General features: G+C 41.1%; 1 protein-coding gene across 1 annotated transcript in view; it reads right to left on the bottom strand.

Moving 5' to 3' along the window:
• Positions 1-13,323: 13,323 nt before the first annotated feature.
• The window catches only part of LOC311142142 (A disintegrin and metalloproteinase with thrombospondin motifs 2-like), an 85,065-nt gene continuing 81,621 nt past the window's right edge, over positions 13,324-16,767 (bottom strand). The window contains 1 exon segment of the mRNA XM_084177734.1: positions 13,324-15,731. Within this exon segment, the coding sequence (XP_084033860.1) occupies positions 14,842-15,731 (890 nt within the window). The 3' untranslated portion in view covers positions 13,324-14,841.

Raw genomic sequence — 16,767 nt, 5'->3', positions numbered from 1 at the left:
TTTCCCCCCTTGTTGAAGTCGCCAAAATAATCTGTCAATGAAACCAGACCCTAGTCACTCACTGTTGCCTAGGGTCTGGTTTTCAAGACTAATTCCTACCTTTACTCATCAAACAATGCGTCGCTAACCGCATGGTCATATCACATAATCACTTATATCAGATGGTGTGTAGTATCAAAAATGTATGCACTCACTAACTGTAAGTCGCTCTGGATAAGAGCGTCTGCTAAATGACTAAAATGTAAAATGTATCAGATGGATTGAAAATGAATAATACACAGGACCGTGAGAACCCTATATTCAATCACATCCACTGATTGGGTTTCTGATGAAAGTAGAACCCGTCCAATCCTTTTACTCTGCATGAATGCATATTGCCTACTCAATGAAACAACGTGAAATTAAATTATAATTCATATCAAATGATACTTTCTGGCTGTGTGGAATTGCTGCTTTTGACTGATCACAGAAACCCATACAGAGAAATGAGACACGAAAAAGCAATCAGGGGGAGGTTAAAGACAAACAACAATACAACAACAACAACAACAGCAACATCAACAAACACATGACTGGAACAACCCATACAAAACAATCCACATAATGACACATAATACCCTATATAAAACATTTTTAAACAAATTATTCAAATTCTCTTCAGAAATGGAATGAATAATTATTTATAGCGGCAGGGGTACATATTCATCTTTTGAAAGTAAGGCTACAAACGAAAGTGAAACTTTCCATGGTATAGCCTATATTATTGTACATGCCATCAAGTGCATCTACCTTAAATGTTGAAATATCTGACTAGAAGACAAGACAGGCATTTAGTGCCACCCTGTGGACACCGCAAGGTGTTCAGCATCATAGAGAGCCTAGTTCTCTACTGCACATCATTATTACCTCATCACCACTTGGGGAGCAAGAGATGGTTTAGCATTGCAGGCCTACATATTCCTGAAAATGTATTTTATTTGGTATGCAATCTTCATTATGTGGATATTAGCATTCTTTAGCATTCTTGACACAGTTCAAAAGTTAAAGGAGGACAACAGTAGTATATTTAAATTGCTGTTTTATTAAATTATTAGATTATCAGGTATGAAAACGTACAGCTTATATTGTTGTTTCCATTGACAAATGTGTTAGAATACTACAAGGTGATTGTGTTGCTGCTAGTCATATGAGCACATGCCTCATGCACCTGCGTGTGAAAAGCACTAAACATTTGGCATTATTTAGGCTGCGTGGTAAACACCAAGCCCACAATAAAACAGTACGAACAAAACAAAATGTATCAACTGACACTTCAATAAATATAAAAAAATAAATACATTTAGCCTTGGACATTGTGTGCTGTGTGTTGGTACTGAAAGGGTAGAATGTGTAGATAATGTAAGCTAGCCTTACATGGTTTGGATATGATTCTGGTCTCACTATATTTGGGCAAAGGGACAACCCACTGGGCACAGACGTCAATTCAACGTCTATTCCGCGTTGGTTCGAAGGAATTTCATTGAAATGATGTGGAAACAACATTGATTCAACCAGTGTGTGCCCAGTGGGAACTTGTACAGTGAGGGAAAAAAGTATTTGATCCCCTGCTGATTTTGTGCATTTGACCACTGACAAAGAAATGATCAGTCTATAATTTTAATGGTGGGTTTATTTGAACAGAGAGAGACAGAATAACAACAAAGAAATCCAGAAAAACGCATGTCAAAAATGTTATAAATTGATTTGTATTTTAATGAGGGAAATAAGTATTTGACCCCTTCTCAATCAGAAAGATTTCTGGCTCCCAGGTGTCTTTTATACAGGTATTGAGCTGAGATTAAGAGCACACTCTTAAAGGGAGTGCTCCTAATCTCACCTTGTTACCTGTATAAAAGACACCTGTCCACAGAAGCAATCAATCAATCAGATTCCAAACTCTCCACCATGGCCAAGACCAAAGAGCTCTCCAAGGATGTCAGGGACAAGATTGTAGACCTACACAAGGCTAAAAGACCATTGCTAAGCAGCTTGGTGAGAAGGTGACAACAGTTGGTGCGATTAATTGCAAATGGAAGAAACACAAAATAACTGTCAATCTCCTTCGGCCTGGGGCTCCATGCAAGATCTCACCTTGTGGAGTTGCAATGATCATGAGAACGGTGAGGAATCAGCCCAGAACTACACGGGAGGATCTTGTCAATGATCTCAAGGCAGCTGGGACCATAGTCACCAAGAAAACAATTGGTAACACACTACGCCGTGAAGGACTGAAATCCTGCAGCGCCCGCAAGCTCCCCCTGCTCAAGAAAGCACATATACAGGGCCGTCTGAAGTTTGCCAATGAACATCTGAATGATTCAGAGGAGAACTAGGTGAAAGTGTTGTGGTCAGATGAGACCAAAATCGAGCTCTTTGGCATCAACTCAACTCGCCGTGTTTGGAGGAGGAGAAATGCTGCCTATGACCCCAAGAACGCCATCCCCACCGTCAAACATGGAGGTGGAAACATTATGCTTTGGGGGGGGGTTTCTGCTAAGGGGACAGGACAACTTCACAGCATCAAAGGGCCGATGTACGGGGCCATGTACCGTCAAATCTTGGATGAGAACCTCCTTCCCTCAGCCAGGGCATTGAAAATGGGTTGTGGATGGGTATTCCAGCATGACAATGAACCAAAACACACGGCCAAGGCAACAAAGGAGTGGCTCAAGAAGAAGCACATTAAGGTCCTGGAGTGGCCTAGCCAGTCTCCAGACCTTAATCCCATAGAAAATCTGTGGAGGGAGCTGAAGGTTCGAGTTGCCAAACGTTAGCCTCGAAACCTTAATGACTTGGAGAATATCTGCAAAGAGGAGTGGGACAAAATCCCTCCTGAGATGTGTGCAAACCTGGTGGCCAACTACAAGAAACGTCTGACCTCTGATTGCCAACAAGGGTTTTGCCACCGAGTACTAAGTCATGTTTTGCAGAGGGGTCAAATACTTATTTCCCTCATTAAAATGCAAATCAATTAATAACATTTTTGACATGCGTTTTTCTGGATTTGTTTGTTGTTATTCTGTCTCTCACTGTTCAAATAAACCTACCATTAAAATTATAGACTGATCATGTCTTTGTCAGTGGGCAAACTTACAAAATCAGCAGGGGATCAAATACTTTTTTCCCTCACTGTATATACCATTACTATAATAGTAATATAATTTATGTAAAAAACCTGCAAGTGACAACATCAGCTTCCTTCCTTCTCACAAGTGCTGCTAAAGAAGTCTTTGTTTTATATGTATATAATATATGGGTCATTCTACAGAAGTGGTGCAAATTGGGGGTAGGAAAAAAAGTATAATTTGTATCCTATTTACCCCAAACTTTCAGCACACGTCTTCCAACTGTCACAACTTCCGCCGAGGCTGCCTCCCCTCCTTGTTTGGGCAGGCTTCAGCGTTCGTCGTCACAGGCCTTCCAGCCACTGCCACTCCATATATCATCATTCCATTTGTCTTGTCTTGTCAATTACACACACCTGGTTCATATCCCCTCATTAGTCCGTATATAAGTGTTCCCTCTGCCCCCTTGTCCTTGTGGGTGATTGTTTTATGTGAGTTGAGTGTAGCTCGGTGGAGCTACTCGTACCTTGTATTGCCGGGGTAGATTATTCCCCTGTGCCTGTATTTTGTTGTCGCTATCCAGCGCAACTGTGTACAACGGAATAAACTCTGTATTCTGTGATTTACCCTCCTGCGCCTGACTCCATCTAATCACACTCATCACACCTACATATGGTGGGGTCTGAAATGATTGACACCATTGATAAAGATGAGTAAAAATTACTTTATAAAATAAATAATTCAAATTCTGAGATATATTGTATGCTAAAAAAGCTGGGGTAATTATATTTTATACTAATACAATTGCACAGATACATTTTGTTTAACAAGTAACAACTATTTTTTTCTCAAAAAGGTTTGGGTTAAAATGATTGACAATCCTGTTTTCAATACCTTTCAATGCCTCACCTTGCAAGGATAATGGCACTGAGCCTTTCTCTAAAATGTTTATTGAGTTGGAGAACACTTTGGGAAGGATCTTAGACCATTCCTCCATACAGAATCCCTCCAGATCCTTGATATCCTTCGTCTGTGCTTATGGACTGCACTCTTCAATTCAAACCACAGGTTTTCAATGGGTTTAAGTCTGGAGACTGAGATGGCCATTGGAAAAATGTTGATTTTGTGGCCAATAAACCATTTATTATTGGATTTTGTTGTGCGCATGGGGTTATTGTCTTGCTGGAAGATCCACTTGCGGCCAAGTTTCAGCCTCCTGGCAGAGGCAACCAGGTTTTTGGCTAAAATGTCCTGGTACTGGGTAAAGTTAATGATGCCGTTGACCTTAACAAGGGCCGCAAGACCAGTGAAAGAAAAATAGCCCCATAACATCAAAGCTCCACCAGCATATCTTACAGTAGGTATGGGGTTATTTTCTGCTTATGCATTCTCATTTCGAAGCCAAACCCACCACTTGTGTGCATGGCCAAAGAGCTTTATTTTCATGTAATCTAAGAACGCCTGGAGTTTGCTCAATGGCATTGGCACTTGGAATGGGATCGGTACTTTGGTCAGATGACATGAAAATAGAGCTCTTTGGCCATGCACACCCAATGTGTTCTCCAACTCATAAAACATCTTAGAAAATGGCTGTGCACACAATGTGAGATATTGAAAGGTATTAAAAGCCCCTACCTTTTTGAGAATTTGTTTTATAACTTTTTAAACAAAATCTCTTTCTCTGAGCAATAGAATTAGTATAAAATAATATAATTTACCAATTCTTTAGCATTCAGAAAGTATTCAGACCCCTTCACTTTCTCACCATTTTGTTACGTTACAGCCTTATTTTAAAATTGATTGAATGCACATTTTTCCTCATCAATCTACACACAATACCTCATAATGACAAAGCGAAAACAGGTTTTTAGACCTTTTTGCAGTATTCAGACCCTTTGCTATTAGACTCGAAATTGAGCTCAGGTGCATCCTGTTTCCATTGATCATCCTTGAGATGTTTCTACAACTTGATTGGAGTCCACCTGTGTTAAATTCAATTGATTGGACATGATTTGGAAAGGCACACACCTCTCTATATAAGGTCCCACAGTTGACAGTGCATGTCAGAGCAAAAACCAAGCCATGTGGTCGAAGGAATTGTCCTAGAGCTCTGAGACAGGATTGTGTCGAGGCACAGATCTGGGGAAGGGTGCCAAAAAAATTATGCAGCATTGAAGGTCCCCAATAACACAGTGCCCTCCATCATTCTTAAATGGAAGAAGTTTGGAACCACCAAGATTCTTCCAAGAACTGGCCGCCCGGCCGAGCAATCGGGGGAGAACAGCCTTGGTCAGAGAGGTGACCAAGAACCCGATGGTCACTCTGACAGAGCTTCAGAGATCCTCTGTGAAGATGATAGAACCTTTCAGAAGGACAACGGAAGCCACTCCTCAGTAAAAGGCACATGATAGCCCACTTGGAGTTTGTCAAAAGGCACCTAAAGGACTCTCAGACCATGAGAAACAAGATTCTCTGGTTTGATGAAACCAAGATTGAACTCTTTGGCCTGAAAGCCAAGCGTCATGTCTGGAGGAAACCTGGCACCATCCCTACGGTGAAGCATGGTAGTGGCAGCATCATGCTGTGAGGATATTTTTCAGCGTCAGGGACTGGGAGACTAGTCAGGATCGAGGGAAAGATGGAGCAAAGAGATCCTTGATGAAAACCTGCTCCAGAGTGCTCAGGACCTCAGACTGGGGCGAAGGTTCACCTTCCAACAGGACAACAACCCTAAGCACACAGCCAAGACAATGCAGGAGTGGCTTCGGGATAAGTCTCTGAATGTCCTTGAGTGGCCCAGCCAGAGCCCGGACTTGAACCCGATTGAACATCTCTGGAGAGACCTGAAAATAGCTGTGCAGCGACGCTCCCCATCCAACCTGACAGAGCTTAAGAGGATCTGCAGAGAAGAATGGGAGAAACTCCCCAAATACAGGTGTGCCGAGCTTGTAGCGTCATACCCAAGAAGACTTGAGGCTGTAATCACTGCCAAAGGTGCTTCAACAAAGTACTGAGTAAAGGGTCTGAATACTTATGTAAATGTGATATTTCTGTTTTTTATTTGTTATAAATTGCCAAAAAAAAATCAACACCTGTTTTTGCTTTGTCATTATGGGGTGTTGTGTGTAGATTGATGAGGGAAAAAATACGATTTCATCCATGTTAGTATAAGGCTGTAATGTAACAAAATGTGGAACAAGTCAATGGTTCTGAATTCTTTCCGAAGGCACTGTAGCTCAATATTTTGATTATTTATTTGTTCATCTTTATCAATGGTGTCAATAATTTCGGACTCCACTGTATGTCAGGTATATAAAATATATTGGCACCCTTGCAGTTTTCTTAAATAATTCCCTATTTCTTCTAAAATAAGTTAAAAATATTTAATTGGTCTCCACACCTTGTTATTGAATTTTCAACATTGCAGCACCAGCTCTCGCCATTGGTTATGGATGTGATTCAGATTTGGACTCTTAACTGGTCACTTTAGAACAGTCCAGCATCTCTTCTTGAACCATTCCTGGGGGGATTTTGATGTGTGTTTGGGATTAATGTCTTGCTGGAAGACCCAGAAGCTTCAACGGAGACAGTTTTTGGACCCTGTGTTGAATGTTGCACTCCAAAACAGCTTGATCATCTGCTGATTTCATGATGTCTTGAACATATTCAAGGCCCCCAGTACCAGAGGGAGCAAAGCAACCCCACAGCATTATCGAACCTCACCCATCTTTCATTGCGGGGATGTTTTTTATTTATTTTAATGTTTCATTTGGTTGTTGGTAAATTTAAATTGTAAACTTAAATTGAAAATCCAATAAAATAAAAAATATTAGGCCACAACTGTATATACAGTATAGGGTTGTGGCCAAATAATATGCAAAGTCAATAATGTGACCAAATATTTTAATGGAGTCTGTAAAGAAAGAAACCACATGGAAAAAGTGGTCAGCAAGTTCGGTCCTAAACCTAGCATTAAAGTGAGGTCCTAAACCTAGCATTAAAGTGCATCCTTGGAGCTTTGTGGGCTAATATAATCAGAATGTTTGCCTCAGGGTAAGTTGAGCCAATGGCCATGGAGTAAGTTGAGCCAATGGCCACCATACCCCATACAAATTATGATAACATTTAGTCCGTTTTATGCATAATATGCATATTATTTTTGCAATCTGTCATGCATATGAACTCAAGTGCATTTTTATTATTACAGAGCAGACATCATCATGCCCTGTGTATACCAACTTAAAACAAGCGGTGGTCTAGCCCCCCTTGAGGTTCTTGAAAAAGCAGCCAAGGAAGTGAGAGAAGGGAAAAAGTCAATTTGAGCAACAGCAAGGAATGAAAAAATAGACTCAAATAACACTGAAGAGGTACATTGACAAAAAAGAACATGTAACTGTGTGAAAGAGAGGCTATGATAGAGTAGCAGAGGACCACAACCCAGCGAACAATTCTAGGGAGAGAGAACATTTTTGTAATGTTATCCATAATGTTCCCCTAATGTTTGAGTGTCCAGTTTTCCCTTAGTTAGGGGAACATTCTATCTATGTTAGCAAAAACCTTCTGAGAACCTTTTTAGCACGTTTTGGTGTTAAAGTTAGGAGAACATTCCCTTAATGTCAAACAGAAATGATCTAGAACGTGGTTACAATGTACAATATTAATGTTCTAGACACGTTTCATGAGAACGTTGCAAGAACTTTCCTGTGTCCTGTTTTCTGAAGGTTAGGAGAATATTCCATCAACGTCCCAGCAAACACACAGAACATGGTTGCTATGTTCTCAGAATAGAAGATACAATGGCTTGCGAAAGTATTCACCCCCCTTGGCATTTTTCCTATTTTGTTGCCTTACAACCTGGCATTTAAATGGATTTATGGGGGGTTTGTATCATTTGATTTACACAACATGCCTACCACTTTGAAGATGCAACATATTTTTTATTGTGAAAGAAACAAGAAATAAGACAAAAAAACAGAAAACTTGAGCGTGCATCACTATTCACCCCCCCCCAAGTCTCTTGGGGTATGTCTCTAGAAGCTTGGCACATCTAGCCACTGGGATTTCTGGCCATTCTTCAAGGCAAAACTGCTCCAGCTCCTTCAAGTTGGATGGGTTCCGCTGGTGTACAACATTCTTTAAGTCATACCACAGATTCTCAAATGGATTGAGGTCTGAGCTTTGACTAGGCCATTCTTTGACTAGGCCATTCCAAGACATTTAAATGTTTCCCCTTAAACCACTCATGCTCTTCAATCGAACGCTGCTGGCACCCTCCCACCCGACTAGAATCACCACTCTCGACGGGTCTGACCTAGAGTATGTGGACAACTACAAATACCTAGGTGTCTGGTTAGACTGTAAACTCTCCTTCCAGACTCACATTAAGAATCTCCAATCCAAAGTTAAATCTAGAATCGGCTTCCTATTTCGCAACAAAGCCTCCATCACTCATGCTGCCAAACATGCCCTCGTAAAACTGACTATCCTACCGATCCTTGACTTCGGCGATGTCATTTACAAAATAGCCTCCAACACTCTACTCAGCAAATTGGATGTAGTCTATCACAGTGCCATCCGTTTTGTCTCCAAAGCCCCATACACTACCCACCACTGTGACCTGTACGCTCTTGTTGGCTGGTCCTCACTACATGTTCGTCGTCAAACCCACTGGCTCCAGGCCATCTATAAATCACTGCTAGGCAAATCCCCGCCTTATCTTAGCTCATTGGTCACCATAGCAGCACCCACCCGTAGTCTGCGCTCCAGCAGGTATATCTCACTGGTCATTCCCAAAGCCAACACCTCCTTTGGCCGCCATTCCTTCCAGTTCTCTGCTGCCAATGACTGGAACAAATTGCAAAAATCTCTGAAGCTGGAGACTCTTATCTCCCTCACTAACTTTAAGCATCAATTGTCAGAGCACCTTACCGATCACTGCACCTGTACACAGCCCATCTGAAATTAGCCCACCCAACTACCTCATCCCTATATTGTTATTTATTTTGCTCTTTTGCACCCCAGTATCTCTATTTGCACATAATCTCTTGCACATCTAGCATTCCAGTGTTAATACTAATTGTAATTATTTTGTACTATAGCCTATTTATTGCCTTACCTCCATAACTTGCTACATTTGCACAAACTGTATATATATTTTCTGTTGTATTTTTTTTGGACTTTATGTTTTTTTACCCCATATGTAACTCTGTGTTGTTGTTTTTATCGCACTACTATGCTTTATCTTGGCCAGGTCGCAGTTGTAAATGAGAACTTGTTCTCAACTGGCTTACCTGGTTAAATAAAGGTTAAATAAAATAAATAAATAAAACTCAAGTGTTGCTTTAGCAGTATGCTTAGGGTCATTATCCTGCTGGAAGGTGAACCTCCGTCCCAGTCTCAAATCTCTGGAAGACTGAAACAGGTTTCCCTCAAGAATGTCCCTGTATTTAGCGCCATCCATCATTCCTTCAATTCTGACCAGTTTCCCAGTCACTGCAGACTAAAAACATCCCCACAGCATGATGCTGCCACCACCGTGCTTCACTATGGGGATGGTGTTCTCGGGGTGATGAGAGGTGCTGGGTTTGCGCCAGACATAGCGTTTTCCTTGATGGCCAAAAAGCTCAATTTTAGTCTCATCTGACCAGAGTACCTTCTTCCATATGCTTGGGGTCTCCCACATGCCTTTTGGCGAACACCACACGTGTTTGCTTATTGTTTTCTTTAAGCAATGGCTTTTTTTCTGGTCACTCTTCCATAAAACCCAGCTCCGTGGAGTGTATGGCTTAAAGTGGTCCTATGGACAGATACTCCAATCTCAGCTGTGGAGCTTTGCAGCTCCTTCAGGGTTATCTTTGGTCTCTTTGTTGCCTCTCTGACTAATGCCCTCCTTGCCTGGTCCATGAGTTTTGGTGGGCGGCCATCTCTTGGCAGGTTTGTTGTGGTGCCATATTCTTTCAATTTTTTAATAATGGATTTAATGGTGCTTTTGTCTGTTGGCAAGGTTAGGGATACTCACACATAATGCTTTTAATATAGTGTTTCTAACACACATATTGATTACATTGTACATGTTCATTTACACAGTAATTATTATTCAGCATGTCCTCACCTGGGATTTGAACTCATAACATCTTGGTTCACAGCATTCAAAGCTTCCTGCTATGCCATCATGTCTGTATCAGTTAATTTGACTATTCTCTCATCATTGATTTAATTTACTTATTTCAACAATTTAAGGGCTTTCTGTATAGTTGTCTAATGTTAGTGGGGCATATTAACCTGTTTTAATTATACTCCTGAATCACTATGATCAATAAAAGCTTTTCTTGAGTGTACTTTTAACAGAGCTGAGATTTGCTTCAAAGTGCATTCACCCTACTGCTTACACCTATCCTAGGGAGGAGGGGTTAGGGTTTCTTCTGGACCGGGCCTAACTATACTAGCCTAATAAGCACATGCTCTAGAGATATCCCTTATTGGGACAGTGGTTAGGTTGTTTGATGCTGGTGGCCTGGGTTCAACACCTGCTAGGGCAGTTACCCTACGCTCACATTCTTAGCAGTTAATGTCATTTTTTGGTAGAATTCTAAATAGCTGAGCATCTTGGAGTCATGACTCTGTAGCTCAGCTGGTAGAGCACAGCGCTTGTAACGCCAAGGTAGTGGGTTCGATCCCCGGGACCACCCATACACAAAAATGTATGCACGCATGACTGTAAGTCGCTTTGGATAAAAGCGTCTGCTAAATGGCATATTATATTTATTATTTATATTTTAAAGAGAATTCTCGATTGTCTTTTTGAAATCCGCACCACATACTGTATACCTTGTAGAACAAACATGTCTCTGATTAGGAATCACATCAGCTCTCGTCATTGCATTTCTATCTGTAACATTCCTAATTTGTTTGCCGAAACATGGCCCAGATGGTAGTGTTGTTTCTGCTAGAAACATACCCAGAACATGGTTGCCATATTCTGAGAATATCAGAAATGTGTATATTTACACATTCTCACATTTGCCATTTAAGCAATGATGATGCCAGTTATACCAAAACAGTACAAAACACATAGTTCCATCTCCAAGTTTTAATGTGGAAAAACAGACAAATTGCAACAGAATCACTTGCCACAAATCATATGTTAAAGGTGCAATCTGCAGTTGCTACATCAATCTTTGAACGGTGTGGATTTCAAGAAGACTTTGCAGCTGTATAGAATTAATAAATACTAATAACATATGAGAGGTAGTGGAAATATGGTCATAATTCTTGTGCAAAGGGTAATCCTACAGATTCCCATCTTTCAATGAGAAACTCATTTTAATTAGATCAGATAAGTGTGTTGTAACTGTTGCCAAATAATGACATTAACATACAGTGGGGAGAACAAGTATTTGATACACTGCCGATTTTGCAGATTTTCCTACTTACAAAGCATGTAGAGGTCTGTAATTTTTATCATAGGTACACTTCAACTGTGAGAGACGGAATCTAAAACAAAAATCCAGAAAATCACATTGTATGATTTTTAAGGAGTTAATTTGCATTTTATTGCCTGACATAAGTATTTGATCACCTACCAACCAGTAAGAATTCCAGCTCTCACAGACCTGTTAGTTTTTCTTTAAGAAGCCCTCATGTTCTCCACTCATTACCTGTATTAACTGCACCTGTTTGAACTCGTTACCTATATAAAAGACACCTATCCACACACTCAATCAAACAGACTCCAACCTCTCCACAATGGCCAAGACCAGAGAGCTGTGTAAGGACATCAGGGATAAAATTGTAGACCTGCACAAGGCTGGGATGGGCTACAGGACAATAGGCAAGCAGCTTGGTGAGAAGGCAACAACTGTTGGCGCAATTATTAGAAAATGGAAGAAGTTCAAGATGACGGTCAATCACCCTCGGTCTGGGGCTCCATGCAAGATCTCACCTCGTGGGGCATCAATGATCATGAGGAAGGTGAGGGATCAGCCCAGAACTACACGGCAGGACATGGTCAATGACCTGAAGAGAGCTGGGACCACAGTCTCAAAGAAAACCATTAGTAACACACTACGCCGTCATGGATTAAAATCCTGCAGCGCACGCAAGGTCCCCCTGCTCAAGCCAGCGCATGTCCAGGCCCGTCTGAAGTTTGCCAATGACCATCTGGATGATCCAGAGGAGGAATGGGAGAAGGTCATGTGGTCGGATGAGACAAAAATAGAGCTTTTTGGTCTAAACTCCACTCGCTGTGTTTGGAGGAAGAAGAAGGATGAGTACAACCCCAAGAACACCATTCCAACCGTGAAGCATGGAGGTGGAAACATCATTCTTTGGGGATGCTTTTCTGCAAAGGGGGCAGGACGACTGCACCGTATTGAGGGGAGGATGGATGGGACCATGTATCGCGAGATCTTGGCCAACAACCTCCTTCCCTCAGTAAGAGCATTGAAGATGGGTCGTGGCTGGGTCTTCCAGCATGACAATGACCCGAAACACACAGCCAGGGCAACTAAGGAGTGGCTCCGTAAGAAGCATCTCAAGGTCCTGGAGTGTCCTAGCCAGTCTCCAGACCTGAACCCAATAGAAAATCTTTGGAGGGAGCTGAAAGTCCGTATTGCCCAGCGACAGCCACGAAACCTGAAGGATCTGGAGAAGGTCTGTATGGAGGAGTGGGCCAAAATCCCTGCTGCAGTGTGTGCAAACCTGGTCAAGACCTACAGGAAACGTATGATCTCTGTAATTGCAAACAAAGGTTTCTGTACCAAATATTAAGTTCTGCTTTTATGTCATGCAATAAAATGCAAATTAATTACTTAAAAATCATACAATGTGATTTTCTGGATTTTTGTTTTAGATTCAGTCTCTCACAGTTGAAGTGTACCTATGATAAAAAATTACAGACCTCTACATGCTTTGTAAGTAGGAAAACCTGCAAAATCGGCAGTGTATCAAATACTTGTTCTCCCCACTGTATATTGCTAAGATCGTAAGAGTAGGGCGACCCCACTAGCGAGTCTCAAACCCAGGCCACCAGCATCAATGACAAACACCCTAACCACTGTCCCAATAAGGGATATCTCTAGGGCATGTGTTTAATGAGCTAGTATAGTTAGGCCCTGTCCAGAAGAAACCCTAACCCCTCCTCCCTAGGTACTTGTGTATATCTGAAACAACTTGATAGGTGTAAGCAGTAGGGTGAATGCACTTTCAAATAAATCTCAGCTCTGTTAAAAGTATTTTATTGATGATAGTGATTCAGGAGTATCAGTAAAACAGGTTAATATGCCCCACCAACATTAGACACCTATACACAAAACCCTTAAATTGCTGAAACAAGTACATCAAATCAATGATGACACAATCGTCAGATTAATGGATATCTGATACAGACATGGCCACCATGACCGTGTCCGATATCCATTAGTCTGACTATTTAGGGCAGGAAAATCAGAGTACCATGGACCAAGAGGTTGAGTTCAAATCCCAGGTGAGGACATGTTGAATAATAGTTAGTGATTAATTGAACTTGCACAATGTAATCATGTGTGTCAAATATGTAAGCTAAAAGCACTGTGTGTGTGTGAGTATACCTAACTATGAATGGATCAGTGGTATACCGATCAGGGCCTTGATCGGCTCAGCAACAAGATGTGTAATGGATATTTTTTGACGTTTTTGCAATGTTTCCATGAAACGTTTCTAGAACATTAATATCTTATGTTCTGAGAACATGGCAACCATCTTCTGTGTATGTTTGGTAGGGCGTTGATGGAATATTCTCCGAACCCTCAGAAACCTGGACACATGAATGTTCTTGCAACATTCCCATGAAATGTGACTATAACATTAATATCTTATGCTCTGAGAACATGCACCAGCACCAGCACCCACTGTCACAGGACACCATCACCCACTTACCCCAAGGTGGCTCAACTTACCCCGTCCCTATATTCAACTTACCCTATACCCGGGGTAAGTTGTGCCAAGATACAGTACCACTTATGTTATGTTTTCAAAACTGTTGTTTACATGAATTCTGATTATTTCCAGGGATAAACAAGAAAGAATAATATATGTAGATATCTTTATTAGAAAGAATACTACAGTATATTTCCCTTGAGACTGAATGTAAAAAATGAATCAACATACTCCACTCTCCCCTATATATACTGTATACTGTGTATATATACTGTGTGTGTATATACATATGTGTGTGTGTGTGTGTGTGTGTGCATACATTCTTTATGTATGGGTGGTCCTGGGAATCAAACCCACTACCCTGATGTTGCAAGCACCATGCTCTACTAACTGAGCTACAAAGGTCCAAATTGTAAATTGTAAACTGTAAATTGTTTACAATCTAAACAAAAGTATAATATGTATTGACATCAAAGCATAAAAGACTATTCAATTTCTCTTCATTGCCAAGCAGCGAGTACAAATGTGCAATTATCACTCAAGAGAATGGATTTACAGAAGAGTAATTATAGAGTTAGTATATTCATTTCTCAATATTGTGTCTGTTTAGTCCATTTCTGTCCCCTTTCCTCATTGGATAAAAAAGCAAAGCAGGCCAAATTCCAATCTTCAAGCCACAAGTTTTAATTTCTACATGACTGACAGTCTCTGAACTGGAATGAGTGGTTTCACTTTGGTTCCATTAAAACGGAATTGTTTGCAGGTGTTCAATAGGAATATCCCCATATAGAGCACTAACAAAGATGACTTGAATGACTGACTATCAAGGTTTTCTTTTTGCTCGTCTGAGAAGTAAGTCTTGCCTCCTTTTCTCGGCTAGGAGTTCTTGTATCCTTTTGTTTCGTGTCGTTTCTCGGAATGGAGGCCGTATTCTAGGAACAAAGTGGTTTTGAGAGACCTCATTGTCTACACCAACGATCCTGTACGGCACGTCCACCGAGTTGTTTTCTCTCTTGTCCCCTGTCCGGTGGGGGGCTATGGTGGAGGGCATGAGTGTCACAATGACCCTACGCTGTGTTGGAATGGTTTTCCGTCTCTTGTCTCCTTTAGGTCTGGAAGTGGATGGAGCCAGGGTCATCCAGGACTTCCTCTCAATAACATCAACCCAAGCTGTGGTGGACTTGGGGACATTTGTAGTTCTGAGAGGTAATGGGTCCTGATTGGTGGGGATTGTGGTGGGTTCCGCGGTAGTGACGGTGATGACGGTGGTGCTGGGAACCGTAGTCTCCTCAGTGGTGGTGGGTGGAGATTTAGGACTTCTGGCAGTAACCGGGGGGGTGGTTACTCTTCTGGGCCGTCTAGTGGTTAATACAGGGGTGGTGGTAGGACTATATTTTTTTGTTGTGCTGTGTTCGTCGGTTTTGGTTGTATACTCCCCATAATCATCATACTCGACATAAGCAAAGTCAGTACTATATATCCCAGTGGTGGATTTGGGTCTGAGGGTTATTGTGGGGGTTGTTGAATAGGTGCTGTTGGTGGGGGTGGGTAGTGTGGTGTACCTCCAGGGCCCAGTGGTGAAGTTCTGGCCCATAGTGGTGAAGTTCCCCTCGGCGCAGGACTTGCAGCACATCTGTCTGTACCCAGGGTTGGTGCAGTACATGCTCAGCACCGCCATACGACAGAACGCTGACCTATCCCCCTTACACTGCCCTGAAACACAAAGCAACAAACATTTCAGAAACAAAACACAACCGCTACAAACATAATAAACCATAAACTACCTCAAAGAAAGAAAAAGTGAGAAAGTAACAGAAAAGGCTACTGTGATTAATCAAGCATAAAGGAAAGGAATGCTTTATTTGTCATGCTTAATCAGATGTAAGTATGTAAACGGTAAGCTACAGTTGTTCTTCATCTTATTAGTCATCACTCTAGGTGTATAATCTGTGAGACAAAAAGTTGAATCATTTTATAATGAGTTTATTTGTTGGGTTTGGGCTGCACTACTGAAACAATCTAGAAACCAAAGTCATATAATACACTCTCCCTGTCAAATATATGAAGCTGTCTATGCAGTTCAGAATGGAGCTGTTTGTCTTGATTGAGTACATTAAATCAGAAGGTACTGTACACAGTTAACAATTTGGTAAACACTTTGGTTAAGAACTGCATAACACCAGTAAGCCAAAACAGATGAACAATAACTGATATAAACACTGGTTGTCAAGGGAAACAATAAATGTGTTCTTCTTTGTGTAAAAGGAACAGCACATTTAGTGTCTCCTGATAAGCATAAAAACTCTTAATCCAGTATCTCTGATAAAAATAATTTTTGACCAATATATAGTAAGGAACACATACTTTCAGGCCTTACAAGTTGGCTGGTAAAAGCACACAATTCATTGTTGTCACCAAGTTGAGAAACTTGCTCCTTAATACAGGCAACACATTTTGATACACTGTAGATACTCCCAAGTCACAGTTCAAGTCTTGTTGACACAGGGTTTTCCACACGGCGGCCAGAATATAGCTTGCCACAATAATGATACAATGATAATAAATGATGATATCTGTGTTGTCCATGAAGGTGCTGTGAATAGAATCCATTTGGTTGTAAACATCAAGTTCAAGTTATTTTTTCATCCTCTGCTGTATCACACAAGAAAAAAACATATTTTTTTTATTTCTCTCAACAGCCTAATAAGGCAAAGCTATTCTCCAGATGTTTATGACAAAATCATTGCAT

Source organism: Coregonus lavaretus (assembly GCF_964263955.1).
Source record: "Coregonus lavaretus genome assembly, chromosome: 15".
Classification (NCBI taxonomy): Eukaryota; Metazoa; Chordata; class Actinopteri; order Salmoniformes; family Salmonidae; genus Coregonus; species Coregonus lavaretus.
Note: the sequence above shows the minus strand (reverse complement) of the source record. Positions and strands in the feature narration are given on the sequence as shown.